Source organism: Geotrypetes seraphini, chromosome 4, assembly GCF_902459505.1.
Source record: "Geotrypetes seraphini chromosome 4, aGeoSer1.1, whole genome shotgun sequence".
NCBI lineage: Eukaryota > Metazoa > Chordata > Amphibia > Gymnophiona > Dermophiidae > Geotrypetes > Geotrypetes seraphini.
The window spans coordinates 122,027,984-122,044,456 of record NC_047087.1 but is presented as its reverse complement, the minus strand read 5'-3'; the positions used below and the strand labels follow the sequence as shown (position 1 = coordinate 122,044,456).

At 44.7% G+C, this 16,473-nt stretch overlaps 1 protein-coding gene across 2 annotated transcripts in view; it reads left to right on the top strand.

Annotated features, from left to right (window-relative positions):
* The window catches only part of NAA50 (N-alpha-acetyltransferase 50, NatE catalytic subunit), a 92,879-nt gene that overhangs the window by 73,294 nt on the left and 3,112 nt on the right, over nt 1-16,473 (top strand). For both annotated transcript variants that reach the window (XM_033941985.1, XM_033941984.1), the window contains exon 4: nt 9,260-9,326. In XM_033941985.1, the coding sequence (XP_033797876.1) occupies nt 9,260-9,326 (67 nt within the window). The remainder of the gene's footprint in view (nt 1-9,259; nt 9,327-16,473) is intronic.

Here is a 16,473-nt window from a genome sequence, read left to right as displayed (position 1 = left end):
ATGTCAGTACCAGCACTGTGTCATAGATGCATTGTCCTGGTTCTCGACACTAGTCATTGTCCAGACATGCATCGTGCCTAAAGTTGTCATTCCAGTTCTTTGATACACCATTCTTCTCCTTAACCATCTCAATCAAGCAAATGTTTCTCCTAAACGTCCAAAGAAATGCAAGCATCGTACACCATCTCCTTCTCCAGAACGGTACCGTCAAAAAAGGAGGCATCGGTCTTCATCTCGGTGATAGATTCTGATCTTCACATTGACTCCACTATTGATGCTTCTCCAAGTACAGAGGCCTATGACTCTTTCTGAGCCACAATCTTCATGGACTGTTAACTTTGAAATTTCTTCTTTTTAAAGCTCCAGCATTTATCGATAGACTCTTGGTTCCTTATGCTTCTGCCAGAACACTCGGATCTAGTGATCAACACTTAATGACAGTTCCTTCTCTTAAAATCATTAGTACACTTCGACAGTATATTTTTTGTGTCACAGCACCACAAACCTGGAATTCCTTGCCCATTTATCTAAGAGAAGAATGTCTTATAAACAGATTTAAGAGCAAGTTAAAGTGCTTTCTTTTTAAAGATGCCTTTGACTGATTTAGTTTTATTTTTAAAGTTTAGTCTGCCCTTTTGAATTTTATACTCCATTGTTTTTATTTACCCTCTCCTGATGTTTAACCCTTTTATTTGTTTCTTTTCTATTAAATGTTGTATTTCTTACCCTTTTTTGTAATGTATGTCTTGTTCGTTGAATACTGTTTGTTCCCCCTGAAAATTGTAAAGTTTTTATAATGTTCATCGCTTTGAAGTATGATTACGCGATTAATCAAATTCTAAATAAAACTTGAGACACTTTCCTTTACTTGCGTTATTAGGAAATTGGGTAAAGATTTGTCTATTAAGCTAGAGGCAGACTCAAACTACAGTGCTGAATTCTTGCAGACTATGGATTATGAACATCCTCCTAAAGAGTTTATTAAACTTCTATGCATGGAATTCAAAAAAATACCCTCATCAAAATTGGGACTCTCCTCTTTCAGTTCCAGTTGCTCCTATAAATTGGACTCACTTTATAGAATTATTCCCTTTCCAGGATTTGACAAGCTTCAACTGTTTCACCAAACCCTGGTGGTGGAGTCGACTCTTTTAAAAAAAAAAAAAAAAAGTCTACCCATCCAAGGTTTACGCCTCAGTTCCATTGGGTCGAGAAGGATATACTATGGACAGATTTGGTAGACGTCTATCAAAATTCCATGTCAAGTCAGGTCTACAACAATATTTCCTATTTTACATGTTATCTAAAATATTTAATAAAGCAACTGCCTGATTTCCGGAAGTACCTTCCTTCTCATCGGAAGTCTCCACCCTTCTTCAATTACAGTAACATCTGGTTCAGTCTGCATATGACTCCTTTGAATTACCTTCTCAAGCTTCTTCCATGTCTGTGGCCATGAAAAGATTAGCGTGGCTTAGAATTGCTGATATGGATGTCAATCTCCAAGATCAATTGGCTAATATACCCTGTCTGGAAGATTAACCTTTTTGGAGATTCAATTGAGATTGCCACGCATAAACTCTGTGCTTGTGAAAAGTCTTGAGATTCCCTAGTGAAACCAAAACTCAAGCCATTTTCTTCACGATCATATAAACTTACTACCTCCTATCAAAGTTTTTTTGGCTAAACCATCTGCTGCTTCCAGACCACAGCAGAAGAAAAGCAGCAACGTTCTCAAAAAACCTCAACAGTTTGCTCCTTCTAAATCAACTCAGTCTTTTTGACCGGTTGCTCGAGAGCATAGTTTCAATCCAGTTGCCTCTGCCTCACCCTCTATCAATTGAAGGTCATCTTTAACTTTATTGTCATTAGTGGGAGTTAATTACATTCGACCTCTGGTTTCTCAACATCATTCGAGAAGGTTAATCCTCTCACTTTCTCATACCTCCAGAACGTCTTCCAAGAAAGTCTGCTTCCAATCTTCAGCCCCTCCCTTCTTCAGGAGATCGATTCTCTATTACTTCTAAATGCCATTGAGAACGTTCTTCTGGAACAACAGAACAAGGGATTTTACTCCCATTATTTTCTTGTTCCGAAGAAGACTGGAGGTCTTCGACCAATATTGGATCTCAGTGCTCAACAAATTCCTTGTCAAGGAAAAGTTTTGAATGTTATCTTTGGCAACTTTGTATCCCCTATTAAATAACAACAATTGGCTATGCTTTCTAGACCTCAAGGAGGTTTACACTCACATTCCAATTCATCCAGCATCCAGGAAGTACCTCATATTTCGAGTGGCTCATCACCACTATCCATACAAGGTTCTACCTTTCAGCCTGGCATCTTCTCCCAGAGTTTTCACCAAGTGCCTGGTAGTGGTGGCAGCAGCTTTGCATTCTCATGGCCTTCAAGTCTTTCCCTATCTAGACAACTGGCTCATCAAGGATCCTTCGTCTCAGGGTATCCTCTTAGCGACACAATAGACTATTATTTCTCAGAATTTGGAATTTGAGATCAAATTTCCCAAATCTCAGCTTCAGTGTTCTTAGAATCTTCAGTTCATCGGAGCCCTACTAGATACTGTTCAACACATTGTCATTCTCAGCAAGGCACTTGATGGTTTTTCTAGGGCACATGACCTCCACAGTACACGTGACTCCCTTTGCAAGGCTTCACCTGCAAATCCCTCAATGATCCCAGGTATCTCGGTGGTTGCAAACTCTCGATTCACTTTCGAAACATATTAGCCACCGCATCTCTTCAAGAATCACTACAGTGGTGGATGCACTATTCCAATCTTTCCAGAGGGTTGCTCTTTTCAGTTGCTTCCTCATCAGAAAGTCCTAATCACAGATTCATCAACCTATGCTTGGGGAACTCCTCTGGGTGGCCTACACATTTAAGGTTTCTGGTCCATCAGGAATTGACGATGACATATAAATCTGTTGGAACTCGGAGCGGTTTACAATGCCCTCAGGGTTTTTCAGCACCTTCTACAAGATCAGGTGGTTCTTGTCTGTAAGAACAGTCAAGTAGCCATGTACTATGTAAACAAACAAGGAGGAACTGGGTCTCTCCTCTGTCAAGAGGCTCAAAAGATTTGGAATTGGGTGATTCCTTACAACATCTTAGGATGGTTTACATTCAAGGGGAGCAGAATTCTCTGACAGACAATCTTGGCTGCATTCTTCAACCTCATGAATGTCTCAAGTAGATCTGTTTGTCTTGCCACAATACCAAGCTACCCCACTTTTGCTCCAGGCTATAGTCTCATCGCCTAGAGGCGGTCACTTTTCAACTGGATTGGCCAAACAAGTTTATTTATAGGTTTCCACCCATTCTTGTTCTCAGAATGCTTGTCAAACTCAAGCAGGAGTCTGCCACCATGATTCCGAAAGCTCCTCGATGGCCCAGACAACCATGGCTCTCCCTTCTACTTCAACTCAGTATCAAGGATCCAGTACATCTGACAATTTTTTTCCATCTCTTCTCAAGCAGGGTCACTGTTCTTTTCTACATCCCAACCTTCAGTCTTTACACCTGACAGCTTGGTATCTCTCGGGCTGAGCTCTTCTGATCTTCACCTTTTTCAGCCTGTCAGACTTATCTTAGAAGCTCCTAGAAAACCAGCCACTCAGCAGTGTTATCAGCAAAAGTGGACACGTTTTTCTGCTTGGTGTCTTCATCACCAGGATCTGAAATCCATCTCTGTTTCCTTAATTTTGGGTTATCTCCTTAATTTGTCTGACTCTGGACTCAAATCCACATCTAAGTAGAGTCCATCTCAGTGCTATCACTGCCTTTCATCAACAAGTGGATGATGGTAAACCTCTCTGCTCATCCTCTGATCTCCAGATTCATGAAAGGACTTTTTCAATGTCAAACCACCTCTCAAGCCACCTCCAGTGGTCTGGGATCTAAATGTAGTTCTTGCCAAGTTAATGAAGCCTCCATTTATTTATTCAATTTTCTATACCATTCTCCCAGGAGAGCTCAGAACGATTTACAAGAGCTTATTCAGTTACTTAAGCATTTTTACCCATCTGTCCCAGTGGGCTTACAATCTATCTAATGTACCTGGGGCAATGGGGGGTTAAGTGGTTTGCCCAGGGTCACAAAGTGCAACGTGGGTTTGAACGCACAACCCCAGGGTGCCGAGGCTGTAGTTTAAACCACTGTGCCACACTCCCTAAACCAATGTCTACAGCTCATCTCAAGTATTTTACTTGGACAGTTTGTATTTCTCATCTCTCTCACTAATGCCAGAAGAGTGATTGAACTTCAAGTATTGTTGGCGAATCTACCATTTACAGTGTTCCACCATGATAAGGTTGTGCTTCGCACCCATCCTAAGTTCTTACCAAAGGTCATCACTGAATTTCATCTCAGCCAATCGATTGTGCTTCCAGTACTTTTTCCCAAGCCTCATTATCATCCTAGGGAAATGGTTCTTCATAATGTAGATTGCAAACAAGCATTGGCTTACTATTTGCAAAAGACTAAATCACATAGATCGCCCCAGCTTTTTGTCTCATTTGATCCTAACAAGTTGGTGCGTTCTGTATTCAAGAGAATGTTTTCCAATTGGTTGGCTGCTTGCATCTCATTCTGTTATGCTCAGTTTGGGCTGCAACTGGAGAGTTGGATTACAGCCCATAAAGTTTGAGCTATGGTAGCTTCAGTAGCTTTTCTCCGCTCTACTCCTATTGATTAAATATGCAAAGCTGCTTCTTGGTCCTCGGTTCATACATTCACCTCTCATTATTGTGTGGAAACTTTTTCCAGACTGGATGGTCACTTCAGCCAAACAGTACTACAAATTTTTTTTTATTTTTTTTTTAAACAAGGCCAACACTCCCACCATCCCATTCTGGTTAGCTTGGAGGTCACCCACATGTGAGAATGTATTGCCTGCTTGTCCTGGGATAAAGCACAGTTACTTACCGTAACAGGTGTTATCCAGGGACAGCAGGCAGATATTCTCACCACCCACCTATCTTCCCTGGTTGGCTTCTTAGCTGGCTTACTGAACTGAGGAGCCGCACAACTATGTCTGACGGGAAGGCACTAGCACATGCGTGGTGCGGTCAGTCACAAACTTTCTAAAGTTCTTAAAGTGCCAGTTCACTTTTGCAGCTGTCTGTACCGGGGCTATATGGATGACGTCACCCACATGTGAGAATATCTGCCTGCTGTTCCTGGATAACACCTGTTAACAGTAAGTAACTGTGCTTCCTGGACCTTCACCAAGATGATGGTAGTGGTGGTGGCTTGCCTGTGGCAGATGGGTCTCAAGTGCACTCTTGGATAGATAGCTGATCAGAGTTCCCTCATTGGCTGACAGACGCCACATGTTGGACCTGTTTTTAGAATGAGATTCCACCCTATAAAAGCCTTCTCACATGGATACCGTCCCCATTACCAAACTACAGGCATCCAGCTTCCAGTGGGCTCAAATATCCTCAGATCAATGGGTGTTGGGCATAATACAGAAGGGGCACAAGATAGAGATTCGGAGGGAAGTAAAAGTCTTTCTGGATTCTCCGGCAGGTCAACTGAAGGAGGAGCACAAGATAGAGATTCGGAGGGAAGTAAAAGTCTTTCTGGATTCTCCGGCAGGTCAACTGAAGGAGGAGCACAAGATAGAGATTCGGAGGGAAGTAAAAGTCTTTCTGGATTCTCCGGCAGGTCAACTGAAGGAGGAGTCCAAAGTTTGCGCTATCCTGCAGCATCTCTTGAATATCTGAGCAGTAGAGCCCGTTTCAGATATTGAATCGGGCTCAGGCTTCTACTCCTTATACTTCATCATGCCAAAGAGACAAGCAGGCAGCATATTCTCACTGATAGGTGATGTCGCCAACGGAGCCCCGGTACGGACACTTCAAAAATGCATCTTTAAGTGTTTAGAAAGTTTGTGATAGCCGTCACCGCGCATGCTCAAGTGCCTTCCCGCCCGACATAGGTGAGTGGTCCCTTCAGTTTCTTAGTTTCCGTGGAGCTAAGAAGTCGCGTTTCAACAGCCGTTGGAACATTTTTCTTTTTCGCTGCCTTCCTGTTCTTGCGGTTTGTGACTTTCCAGTCATTTTTTCGTTTTACTTTTTCTTTTCCCTTGATTTAAATAAAATAATAATTTGTTTTTTCTCTTTTGCGGGTTCAGCCTGGCGGGGCTTGTTTTACCACCGATTTCGATCTTACCAGGGAGGTATTCCTGTCGATGTCCCACCCGCAGACGGGTTTTAAGAAGTGCGGTCGCTGTGCTCGGACCATATCGGTAACTGATCTGCACCGCTGGTGCCTCCAGTGTTTAGGGCCTAAGCACCGATCGGAGATTTGTTCCCGGTGTTCTTCTCTTCAGAAGAGGACATTAAAAAACTGCCTTCTTCAACAAACTTCTTTTCGGTACCGCTATGGAGGGGAGCTGACATCACTACCAACTTCGGCGCTGACCAAGGCGACCCCACATCCTTCGACACCAGCAGAAATATCTCAGATGTCACAACTTTCTGTGGGTAAGCCAGCTAAGAATCCTTCCCCTACACTATCTGTGACTCAGGTCAAAAAGGCATTGAGCCAAGTCATGCTGACCTTGAAAAAGTCCTGTAAGCACCCAATCCCGATCTCGGTGTGTGCCTCGACATAGGCCTCTTCATCGCCGGGCCGGAGTGTGGCACTAGTGGTACCGGCTAAAAAGAAAACAGTACTTTGGGCTTGCAACAGCGCCTCACACTTTCAGCAAGGTGTTGGTAGTTGTAGCAATCTTTCTCTGCAAGCAGGGTAAGTCCATCCTTACTTGGATGACTGCTTGTTCCGGGCTCCATTTTGACAGGAGTGTTGAGCAAGTGGTGGAGACTGTGGTGTCTCTTCTGCAATGCTTGGGTTGGATTATCAGCTTCAAGAAGAACCGGTTAACACTATCGCAGACCTTGGCATATCTGGGCCTTCTCTGACACCCTGCATGGACATGCGTTTCTTCTTGGGCCATGCAGACTGAACCTTTAGAAACAAATCTGAGATTTCCTGTGGCGGTCTCCCTGGAGGAAGTTCCCTGAGCCAGAGCACACATGTCCTTTACAGGAGTCCCTCCTCTTTTGGTGGTCTCTGCAGTGTCATCCCCTTCAGATGCTGCTCCCCTTGATGAAGCCAGTTCACAGCAGTGTGTATGGGTGACTTTTTAGAAGGAGGCATTCTGCCAGACAAGCCTCTTCGGATCAAGGAGGGGATCCCTCTCATATCGGATGCCAGCCTGTCTGGCTGGGGTGCTAACTGAGGGGACAGCTCCATTCAGAGGCAGTGGACTCCACTTCAGAAGTGACAATCAGTCTGGAGCTTTTGGCTATTCATCTGGTGTTGCTCTCCTGCCCACATGGGAAGAGAAAGAGGTGCAAGTGTTCTCGGACAACTCTATGGTGGTGGCATATGTGACTCGTCAAGCTTCCTTGGACCAGCATGCTGTTTTGCTGGGCAGAGTTACATCTTCTGTCTCTGCAGTGCATTTGGCCAGAGTTGATGATGTGCAAGCAAACTTCCTCATTCAACAAGTCCTGGACCTGGGAGAATGGCCCCTCTTGCGATGAGCATTCCATCCTATCATGTAGTGCTGGGGCCATCTGCAGATGGACTTGATGGCTTCAGCCAGGGGCTCAAAGATCAAGTGCTTCTTCAGTCGAAGAACAGAATGTGGAAGTTTAGGTCTGGACACCTCAATTCAGCCCTAGCCATTTCACAAATTCCTTTTGTGTTCCTTCTTTGGCCTCTGGTTGGACAGGTCATCTGCTGGATAGCATTGCTTCCTGGCCTAATGATCCTAGTTGCTCTGGACTGACCTTGTCCGTGGTATGTGGATGTCATCTGTCTTCAGTGGGGACTAGTGCTGCCCGATTAACGATTCGAATCGGTTCACCGATTCAAATCGGGTGAATCGGTTCGTTTTTTTATAAAAACCGGACTTACCAATTCAGCTGCAAGACAAGTTTGGGGAACTTCGGGCTATTTCACGCCGCCGGCCGCCAGACTCTTCCCATCTAATGTAACTTCCGGTTTTCGAAACTGGAAGTTACATCAGGGAAAAAACAAAAGGAGTGGTGGGAGAGTCGAGCGGCGAGCAAGCGGACCTTGTGCAGCAGACCTCGGCACTCGGCAGCAACAAATAACTAGATTTGGCTGGCTCTTTCCCCGCATTTCTCCTCTCTTCCCCGCGATTTAATATTCAGTCTAGGCAGTAAGTAAATACATCAGCAGGGGGGCTGGTGAGTCTTGGGGGGATGGAAGCTGAAATCGGCAGGGGGGCTGGTGAGTCTTGGGGCCTGGGGATAGAAGCTGAAATCGGCAGGGGGGCTGGTGATGGAAGCTGAGAATTGGCAGGGGCCTGGAAAAACTGAGAATCAGGCAGGAGGGCTGGGGAAACTTTGGGGAAGCTGTGAATCTATGTTTCTAACTAATTTTACAGCTATGTTATAGTTTGGATGTTCCTATTTTTGGCATGATATTGCCTTGGTTAAATAAAATGTTTAAACTTAAAAACCTGTGTCATTAACAGTGAATCGAATAGAAATATTTTTCTCTGAATTGGGCAGCACTAGTGGGGACTGGAAACTCAAACTCCCTTTTCATTGTGACCTTCTTAATCAGGGTCTGGTTTCCATGGAGAACCCACAGTGTTTTGGTTTTACGGCATGGCTCATGAGCTCTCAGCCTTGATGGAACACAGTTATTCTGATGTGGTCATTTTGATGATTTTGCTTTCTAAAAACCCCTATGACTACTTATGCCTCAGCCTGGAAGTCTTTCTAACATTGGTATGCCAAGGACAGGTAGAGCCTGTGCAGGCTCAAATTATGGTGGTTCTGGCTTTCCTTCAGGCAGGCTTGGATAAGGTTTAGCTGTGGCCTTCCACCCACAGCGCTTTAAAATAATGTCGAAATCCAAAGTGCTGACGTCCTGCGCGCAATTGTCTGGGCGCGATTATTTCAAGCGCTTTTGACTTGATATGGAAAATCAACTTGGGTAGTTGTCTGTGCTTTCATAGATTGCAGAATTTATATGCATGTTTGTCAATATCCCCGTGAAAATTGTATGCTTTACATCAACTTCATAGGCTGAGAATAATAAACTTATGAACGAGTGAAAAAAATTATTTTCAAGGCTATTCAGTGCCTTGTTGATTCTTTTTTAAAGACCGGATTTGATTTTTTTTTCTCAGTTATGTTTTGGAGGCGATAGGAAAAGTAATTTCTGCTCACTAATGTTCTTTCTTTGGTAGGAACAAAAATGTTGAATCATGTTTTAAACATCTGCGAAAAAGATGGCAGTTTTGACAACATCTATCTGTGAGTTCAAATTTGTTTTTTGTTTTTTTCCATGTTTTTGTTAGTTTTTAGAAACTGAAGTTAAAATACCAGAAAAACAAGCAGGACATGAGTAAGCAGAAAGTGCTTACATAGCTGCAAGTCATTCATTTGCTTTAAGAGAGTTACAGTTCTGCTCGTTACATACTGTACATGGTGTTCATGTACCTAGGAAAAACATTTCATATTAGTGCACTGTTGTGGAAGGCATTGTAAATTTAAAGAAATGTTGGTTGCCAAAAATTATTCTCATGGTTTGCAAATCTTCTAATGCAGCTTGGCTGACTCATTTTGAAATATGTACAAATTTTACCACTTGCATTACAAGGTATTGGGCACAAGATATGGGTTCATGATGATGAAATGGAACCTGAAATAGTGATTAGGTCATATGACTGATACTAGGATTATACCATTGTAAATACGCTAAAGTACCGTATTTTTCGCTCCATAAGAAACACTTTTCCCCCCCAAAAATGTGGGTGGAAATAAGGGTGCAGAGTGAATACCACAGCCCACCCACCCCCGGTACCTTTTTCAACTCCCGGCGCTTCCCCTGCTGGACGGCTGCAGCAGCGAGCTTCTTGCGCGCCTGCTGGTCTGCACTGCTGAATGAATGGTTGCTGTCATAGAACTGATGACAGCCATTCACACAGCGGCGCAGGACCAGGCAGGCACACGAGAAGCTCGCGCCTGCCTTGTTCGGCGCTCTGCCTCTTGCAGCTGCAGCAGTCCAGCGGGGGAAGCGCTGGGAGTCCAAAAAGGACGCTGTTGCAGCCGTCCAGCAAGTGAAGCGCCGGGAATAGAAAAAGGTACGGGGTCCCTGCCGGGATTAAAAAAAAGTAAAAATGCTAAACGGGGGGAGTACGTGGAGGGGAGAACAAAAAAGGTACGGGGGGCCCTGCCGGGATTTTAAAAAGTAAAAAAGGTACTGGGGGGGCTGCTCCTGCCTACTTGCCCTGTCCCTACCTGCATGCCAGCCACTAGGCCTGCCTGCCCTGTCCCTGCCTGCCTGACAGCCACTAGGCCTGCCTGCCAGCCACTAGGCCTGCCTGCTTGCCACTAGGCCTTTCTGCCCTGTCCCTGCCTGCCTGCTTGCCATTAGACCTTTCTGCCCTGTCCCTGCCTGCATGCCAGCTCTGAGGCCTGCCTGCTTGCCACTAGGCCTTTCTTCCCTGTCCCTACCTGCTCTGTCCCTACTAGCATGACTGCCCTGCCCTGTCCCTGCCTGCCTGCCTGCCCTGTCCCTGCCAGCCTCTAGCCCTGCCTGCCCTGTGCCCTGTCCTGGCCTACCACTAGACCACCAGAGAGGGAACAGGGTACAGAGCTTGGCAAGGAGTGTGGAGTTGGGTACAGAGCCTAGCAGGGAGAATTTGGTTCAGAATCGTTTTTTTTCGTTGTCCTCTAAGTTTAGGGTGCATCTTATGGTCAGGTGCATCTTATGGAGCGAAAAATACGGTATTCACTTTCCATTTTCTCATCAATTATTTTATCCTCAAATTTTTAACCCCTCCCCTCTTTGCAGTTAGCACTTCTCCCTCAACCTGAAACAGGAAGTTGAATCTGGATATGGGCATGACAAGAGTTGCGAAGGCTCTGATGCACATGCAGTAGGGTGTGTGTGTGGGGGGAGGGTTAACGCATTTGAGAGAGGTGTTGTGTTATGGCTATAACTAGACAGTGGCAGTATCACCTTACTACCTGGAAACTTTAGCAAAGCAATCTAGCAAACAGTCTCTTCACAGTTTTTAACGTTATGACTAAAAAAACACTCCTAAAAGCTATCCATATTTCCTTCCCTTCTTACTTTCTTCATATACATTTTAGGTACAAGTATCAATATATATCTTTAGATTAATAAATGACACCATCAACATTACAGTAGTGAGTGTCACTGATTAAGCAAAAGCTCCTAGCCCTATAGGACAAGGAATTTCAATAATCCTTTCTTATAATCTGGAATTGTCATTTTATGTTTGGAACATCTCCCAATCCCTATTCATCACCAAAATGAACAATAACTCTTAATAAGGTGGGGGTGGGGGGGAGGTTAAGGCAATATACTTTTGTGCTGGGAGAACTTGCCTCATTATGCAGGCAGGTCCAAAAGATGTACCCCAACAAGTCTGATTCTTGCCCACATTTCAGGCATGTAACATCAGAGCTCATTTGTACTTAGTCAGCATGTAGGGGTGATGTATCTCAAATTTATAGTCTTCCTGATATAGAAACATGACCTGCAGTAGCTCCCAATTTATATTTTCTGCTTTATTTTTATCTAAAGAAGTTGGCGAACCTAAATCCTTCTGCCACCTGTGGTGGAAAATGGCAAAATTCCATTTTGGTTTACTGTCTCTAAGCTATCTATGGTGATTAGCCAATCCATTCTCTTTTCACATCCCACCTAAAGACATACCTCAGTGCCGCCTAAGCCATTTCTGCCAAATTCAAAGATCAAATATAACTTCACGACAAACATAGTAAAAAAATTCATTTTGATAAATCTGGAATTTTTCCATTAGTGATGCAAATTACAATCCTTTCACCAGTTTGCTGCCACTATAGAACCCCCCCTTTACCCCCCCCCCCACACACACACACCACCACAAGCCATTGTTTGAAGGGGAAAGATTTTATCACCTCTGTGAACTCCTGGTTATCTTGTATTGGTTGAAAACATATCTCTACCTTTTGCCATTTCAACATCTATGCTAACTAGAGAATGACACGGGGAAAAAATTTTTCCCCGTCCCGTCCCCGTGACCACTGTCCCCGTGACTACTATCCCCGCAGCATCCATACAAGCCTCAGCACTGCAATATTTAGCTTATTCCTTCCTTATAAATCAAAGTTCTGGCTGCTGAACAAGAGAAAGAGATGTTCAGCTGGCAGGGCTTTGTTTATAAATTTTTATCAACACAACTAATATACTACTTTATCCTAAAGCAAATAAATATAATTTTTTTTTCTACCTTTGTTGTTTGGTTTCTGCTTTCTTCATCTTCTCATTCAATTCCTTCCATCCACTGTGTCTTCTTTCAACGTCTTCCATTTGCTCTGTTACTGTGCCTCTCCCTTCACCCCCCCAAAAAAAAAATTGGTCTGGGCACCCATCTTCTTCCCTCCGCTTCCCCCATAGTCTGACATCTGACATAGTCTTCCCCATGTCCCTTCAGCGTTTTCCTTTCACCACCCCCCTTCCCTCCCACCACCTCACCGCCCTTCAGAATAGTTTATTTTATAGTTTTATTATTAGGATTTTATATACCGCCTTTCAAGGTTATCTAAGCGGTTTTACAATCAGGTACTTGTGCGGCCCGAGAATCTCCTTCCCTCCCCCTTACCTTTGTGTCACGTTAGTAAAGTAACTTGCTAAAGCCGGCTGAGCCTGCCTGTAGTTGCGCGTGTGTGGGCGGAAGCTTCTCTGATGCAACCGGAAGTTGTGTCAGAGGAGAAGCTTCCGCCCACACACACACGCGACTGCAGGCAGGCTTGGCCGGCTTCAGCAAGTTACTTTACTAACGCGCCGTGAAGGTAAAGGGAGGAGGAGGGAGGGAGATAGTTTCAGTAGGTAGGAGGGAGGGGTCCGTGTGCGTTCCATCCCTTATCTGCAGAGACAAGGCCATTCACCACTCCACGGGGCAGTGGATGGCCTTGTCCCCATGCCTGCAGTGAACACCCCCCCCCCCCCACCATTTCAGTGGATTAGCCATGGGTAACAGGCACTGTCTCAATCTCTAATGCTAACCATAATCATACTGTCCTCTCCACTTGGAATATTGTAAAATTTTAATGGGAGCACTGCTACAAAACCCATTCTGAAGGATAATTCTAAGCTTCACGGATGAACTAATTGCTGATCAAGATTTTGTGATGTAAAATATGATTAATTCGGTCCACAATAGGTGTTAAGATTGTCTAGATAAAGCCATAGGCTTATATCAGGTATTCTCGATCTCCCTTTAATCACTGGTACTTTAATATCAAGTTTTATTGGAATATGTTCTTCCCTTGCCACAAAAATCTTTCTAATCCTAAACATATAGGAAGAAGTATCAACATATAAACTCATTGTGGAACAGCGTAGTAAATGACAGCAGATAAAGATCTGAATGGTCCATCCAGTCTGCCTGTTAGTTAAATGACCTATAAATTCTTTTTTTTCTTTGATATTTCTGGGCCATAGACCATAAAGTCCATCTGGTTCCAACTACTGGAACTTCTGTCAAAGCTCACTCCAGCCTATCCAACCATCTTGTCGTTTGCGGGATACATACCGTAGTGTCTGCCATGGAGCTCAGGAGGACCTGCAGGGGTTCCCTACCACAGTCCTCAAGACCCCCAGATTCTGTGAGCCTTAGGTGAAATGCCTATTTGAATTACCGGGGGTCCTCAGTGTCTGCGTTAAGCATGGGCAGGCGGTGGCGATCTGACCAGACAAGGCCACGGCATGCTTCCTGACCAGACAAGACCACAGAACTGGACCAGGATATTCAGTCTGATTCCATGCCATTATTGTCCCAGGATGCAGTTTTTCTGGAAGAGTCTGCTTCCCTGCATGAGAACATTGATCAAGAAATGGTAGTGGCCCTGGACCAGGGGAAAGACCCCCATGTGGTTACTGCTGTTCAAAGCCTCTGTGGTCTTGGGCATTATATTAACCTTGCTGTGAGAATTTAAGCTGGCAGTTTCTCCAGTCCCTTTGTTGCCCTGTTCAGGTATGGGTGGCTCAGTTACTCCCACCATATTCTTTGTCTCGCATCTGGACATCACAAAGCTGGTCAGTGGTTAAGACTATGTCCAAGCTTTACCATATGACTTCAGATTTCTTGCAGCTGTTAGTTAGCTGAAGGTGGATTTGTTGGTGACGCAGGTAACCAAACAAATCACCTTGCCTAATGAAGGTGGTGTGATGATAAAGGATACTCGGGACCATGAAGTGTATGGCCCTCAAGATAATTTGATACTTTGGCCCTAGAGATTAAGGCAGAAGCCGTGGCTTCTTTTGTGACATGAGCTTTCCACACCCAACTGGCTCGCATTCCAACCTCAGCTCCCACCCCCAAATGCTCCTATCTGGAATGAATTGTATAGCGGATGCTCTGTATATCATTGAGTTATGAGCAAGATGCCAAACTATGCTGTCTCTGCCTGGTGGATGCTCTGGATCAGACAGTGGGCAGGAGAGTCAGCCTCTTAAGCCACACTGAGCAGGCTTCCCTTTGAGGGGTAGATGCTATTTGTCAAGGATCTGGATGACCTGATGGCCAGTGTTATGGACTGTAACCCTAAGGCTTTGCCAGACAACAGACCCCGGACAGCTCAGGGTACAGGATGTGTGAATTTTCAATACGCTTGAAGAGTCCATCCTTTTGCGGGGGGTCTTTTCAGGGGGTCTTGGTAGAAGTTCAGTGGGGGCAGAAGACAGCAAGCTTTTGACTCTTGCCTCTTTCCAGCCTCCAAGAAAGCACGATGATGCCAAGGTTGTTTTCCTGTCGGTCTGGGCTCAAATTGGAGCAGACCATTTGGTCCTAGAAATTCTGTGCATCCCTTCTGGACCTTTTTGTAGATTCTCTGGCTGGCCAGCAAGAGAGAGCGTTCAGAGTCCAGGCAATGGTGCAAAGCCTACTGGATCTTCATTCCAAAGAGCTAGTCCCAGACTGAAGAATCGTGCTTTGGCAGATACTCCATATACTTCATCATGCCAAAGAGAGGCTCGGATGGCTGTAAACCAATTCTGAACCTCAAGTCAGTCAATGCTGCACTGAAAGTGCCGCACTTCTGTATGGAGACCATTCAGTTGGTCATAGCAGCAGTGAAGCTGGGGGAGTTTCTTGCCTCCCTTAATTTGATGTAAGCCCCACATTCCCATTTTTCTGACCCACAGGACTTGCTTGCTGTTTTATGTGCTGGAGCAACATTTCTAGTTCTCTGGACTCCCCTTTGGCCTAACAGCACCTCTCACCTTTTTACCAAAGATATGGTGGTGGTTGCAGTGCACCTCCAAGGCAGGGATCCAAGTGCATCCAATATTTGGATGATTGACTGATCAGAGTACAGTCCAGGGAACATGGAGAATGGGCAGTTTCAAGAGTGGTCCAACTCCTCCTGGACCTGGGATGGATAGTAAACTTCAAGAAGAGTCAGCTGTTGCTGACCCAGTGCTTAGAGTACCTGGAAGTTTTGTTCAATATGGCCTTGGGCGGGGGATGGGGGGGAGGCGCTCTGCCCTCTCACCAGATGTCATCCAGTTCAATAAAGGGGCTCTTCGGTTACATCTTCTGGTATGTCTTCCATGCCCATTCTAGAATCTTAACACTGTATTGCAAGGTCTCAGTAAGCTCCGTAAGAGCCCTTATGGGAGGCTTCCCTAATGGATCTTATGGTCAAGATGGTGTTTCTGGTAGCAATTACATTGGCGAGACAAGTCCACCAACTTACAAGCTCTGTCCTGTAGGGAGCCATTCTTTAAGATTACAGAAGCAGGGCTTTCTTTGTGCATGGTTCCATCCTTCTTACTGAAAGTTATCTTGACCTTCCATGTCAGTCTCCTTTGCCCACTTTTCGCTCTACAGGGTATAAGGTAAAGGATAGTGTTTTTGCTAGATGTCAAGCAAGTGCTTCTCTGGTATCTCAAAGTTACCAATAATTTCATGTATCGGATCACCTTTTTGATCTGACCAGTAAGGCTAAGAAAGGAAGGCTGGCATCTAAGGCCTCTATTTTCAGATGGATAAAAATAGTTATTACCTTTGTATATGTAGGCTGCAGTAAGCGACCACTGATCATATTGAAAGTGGAATTATCTCAGGGACAGAAACCTGGGTCACTTCACCCGAGGAAGTCTGTACAATGGCTTCATGGTCTACCCTTCATACCGTTTCCTGGATGCTAGGTCTACTCTACGTCTACCTGGTAACACTCCGCTAGTGGACCCACCCTAGATGCAGGGAACTGCATTGGCACATCACTAGTGTTTAGTATTACTAGACACATTGCACTAGAAAACAAAGATTAGGTTCTTACCTTAATCTTTCTTGTAGATGTCTAGTAGTCCAGAAGCCCTGATCCATAAGTGTGCTTTGCCTGCCTTCTGCCTTGGAATCAGTCTGGCTTTGGCGATTTCTCT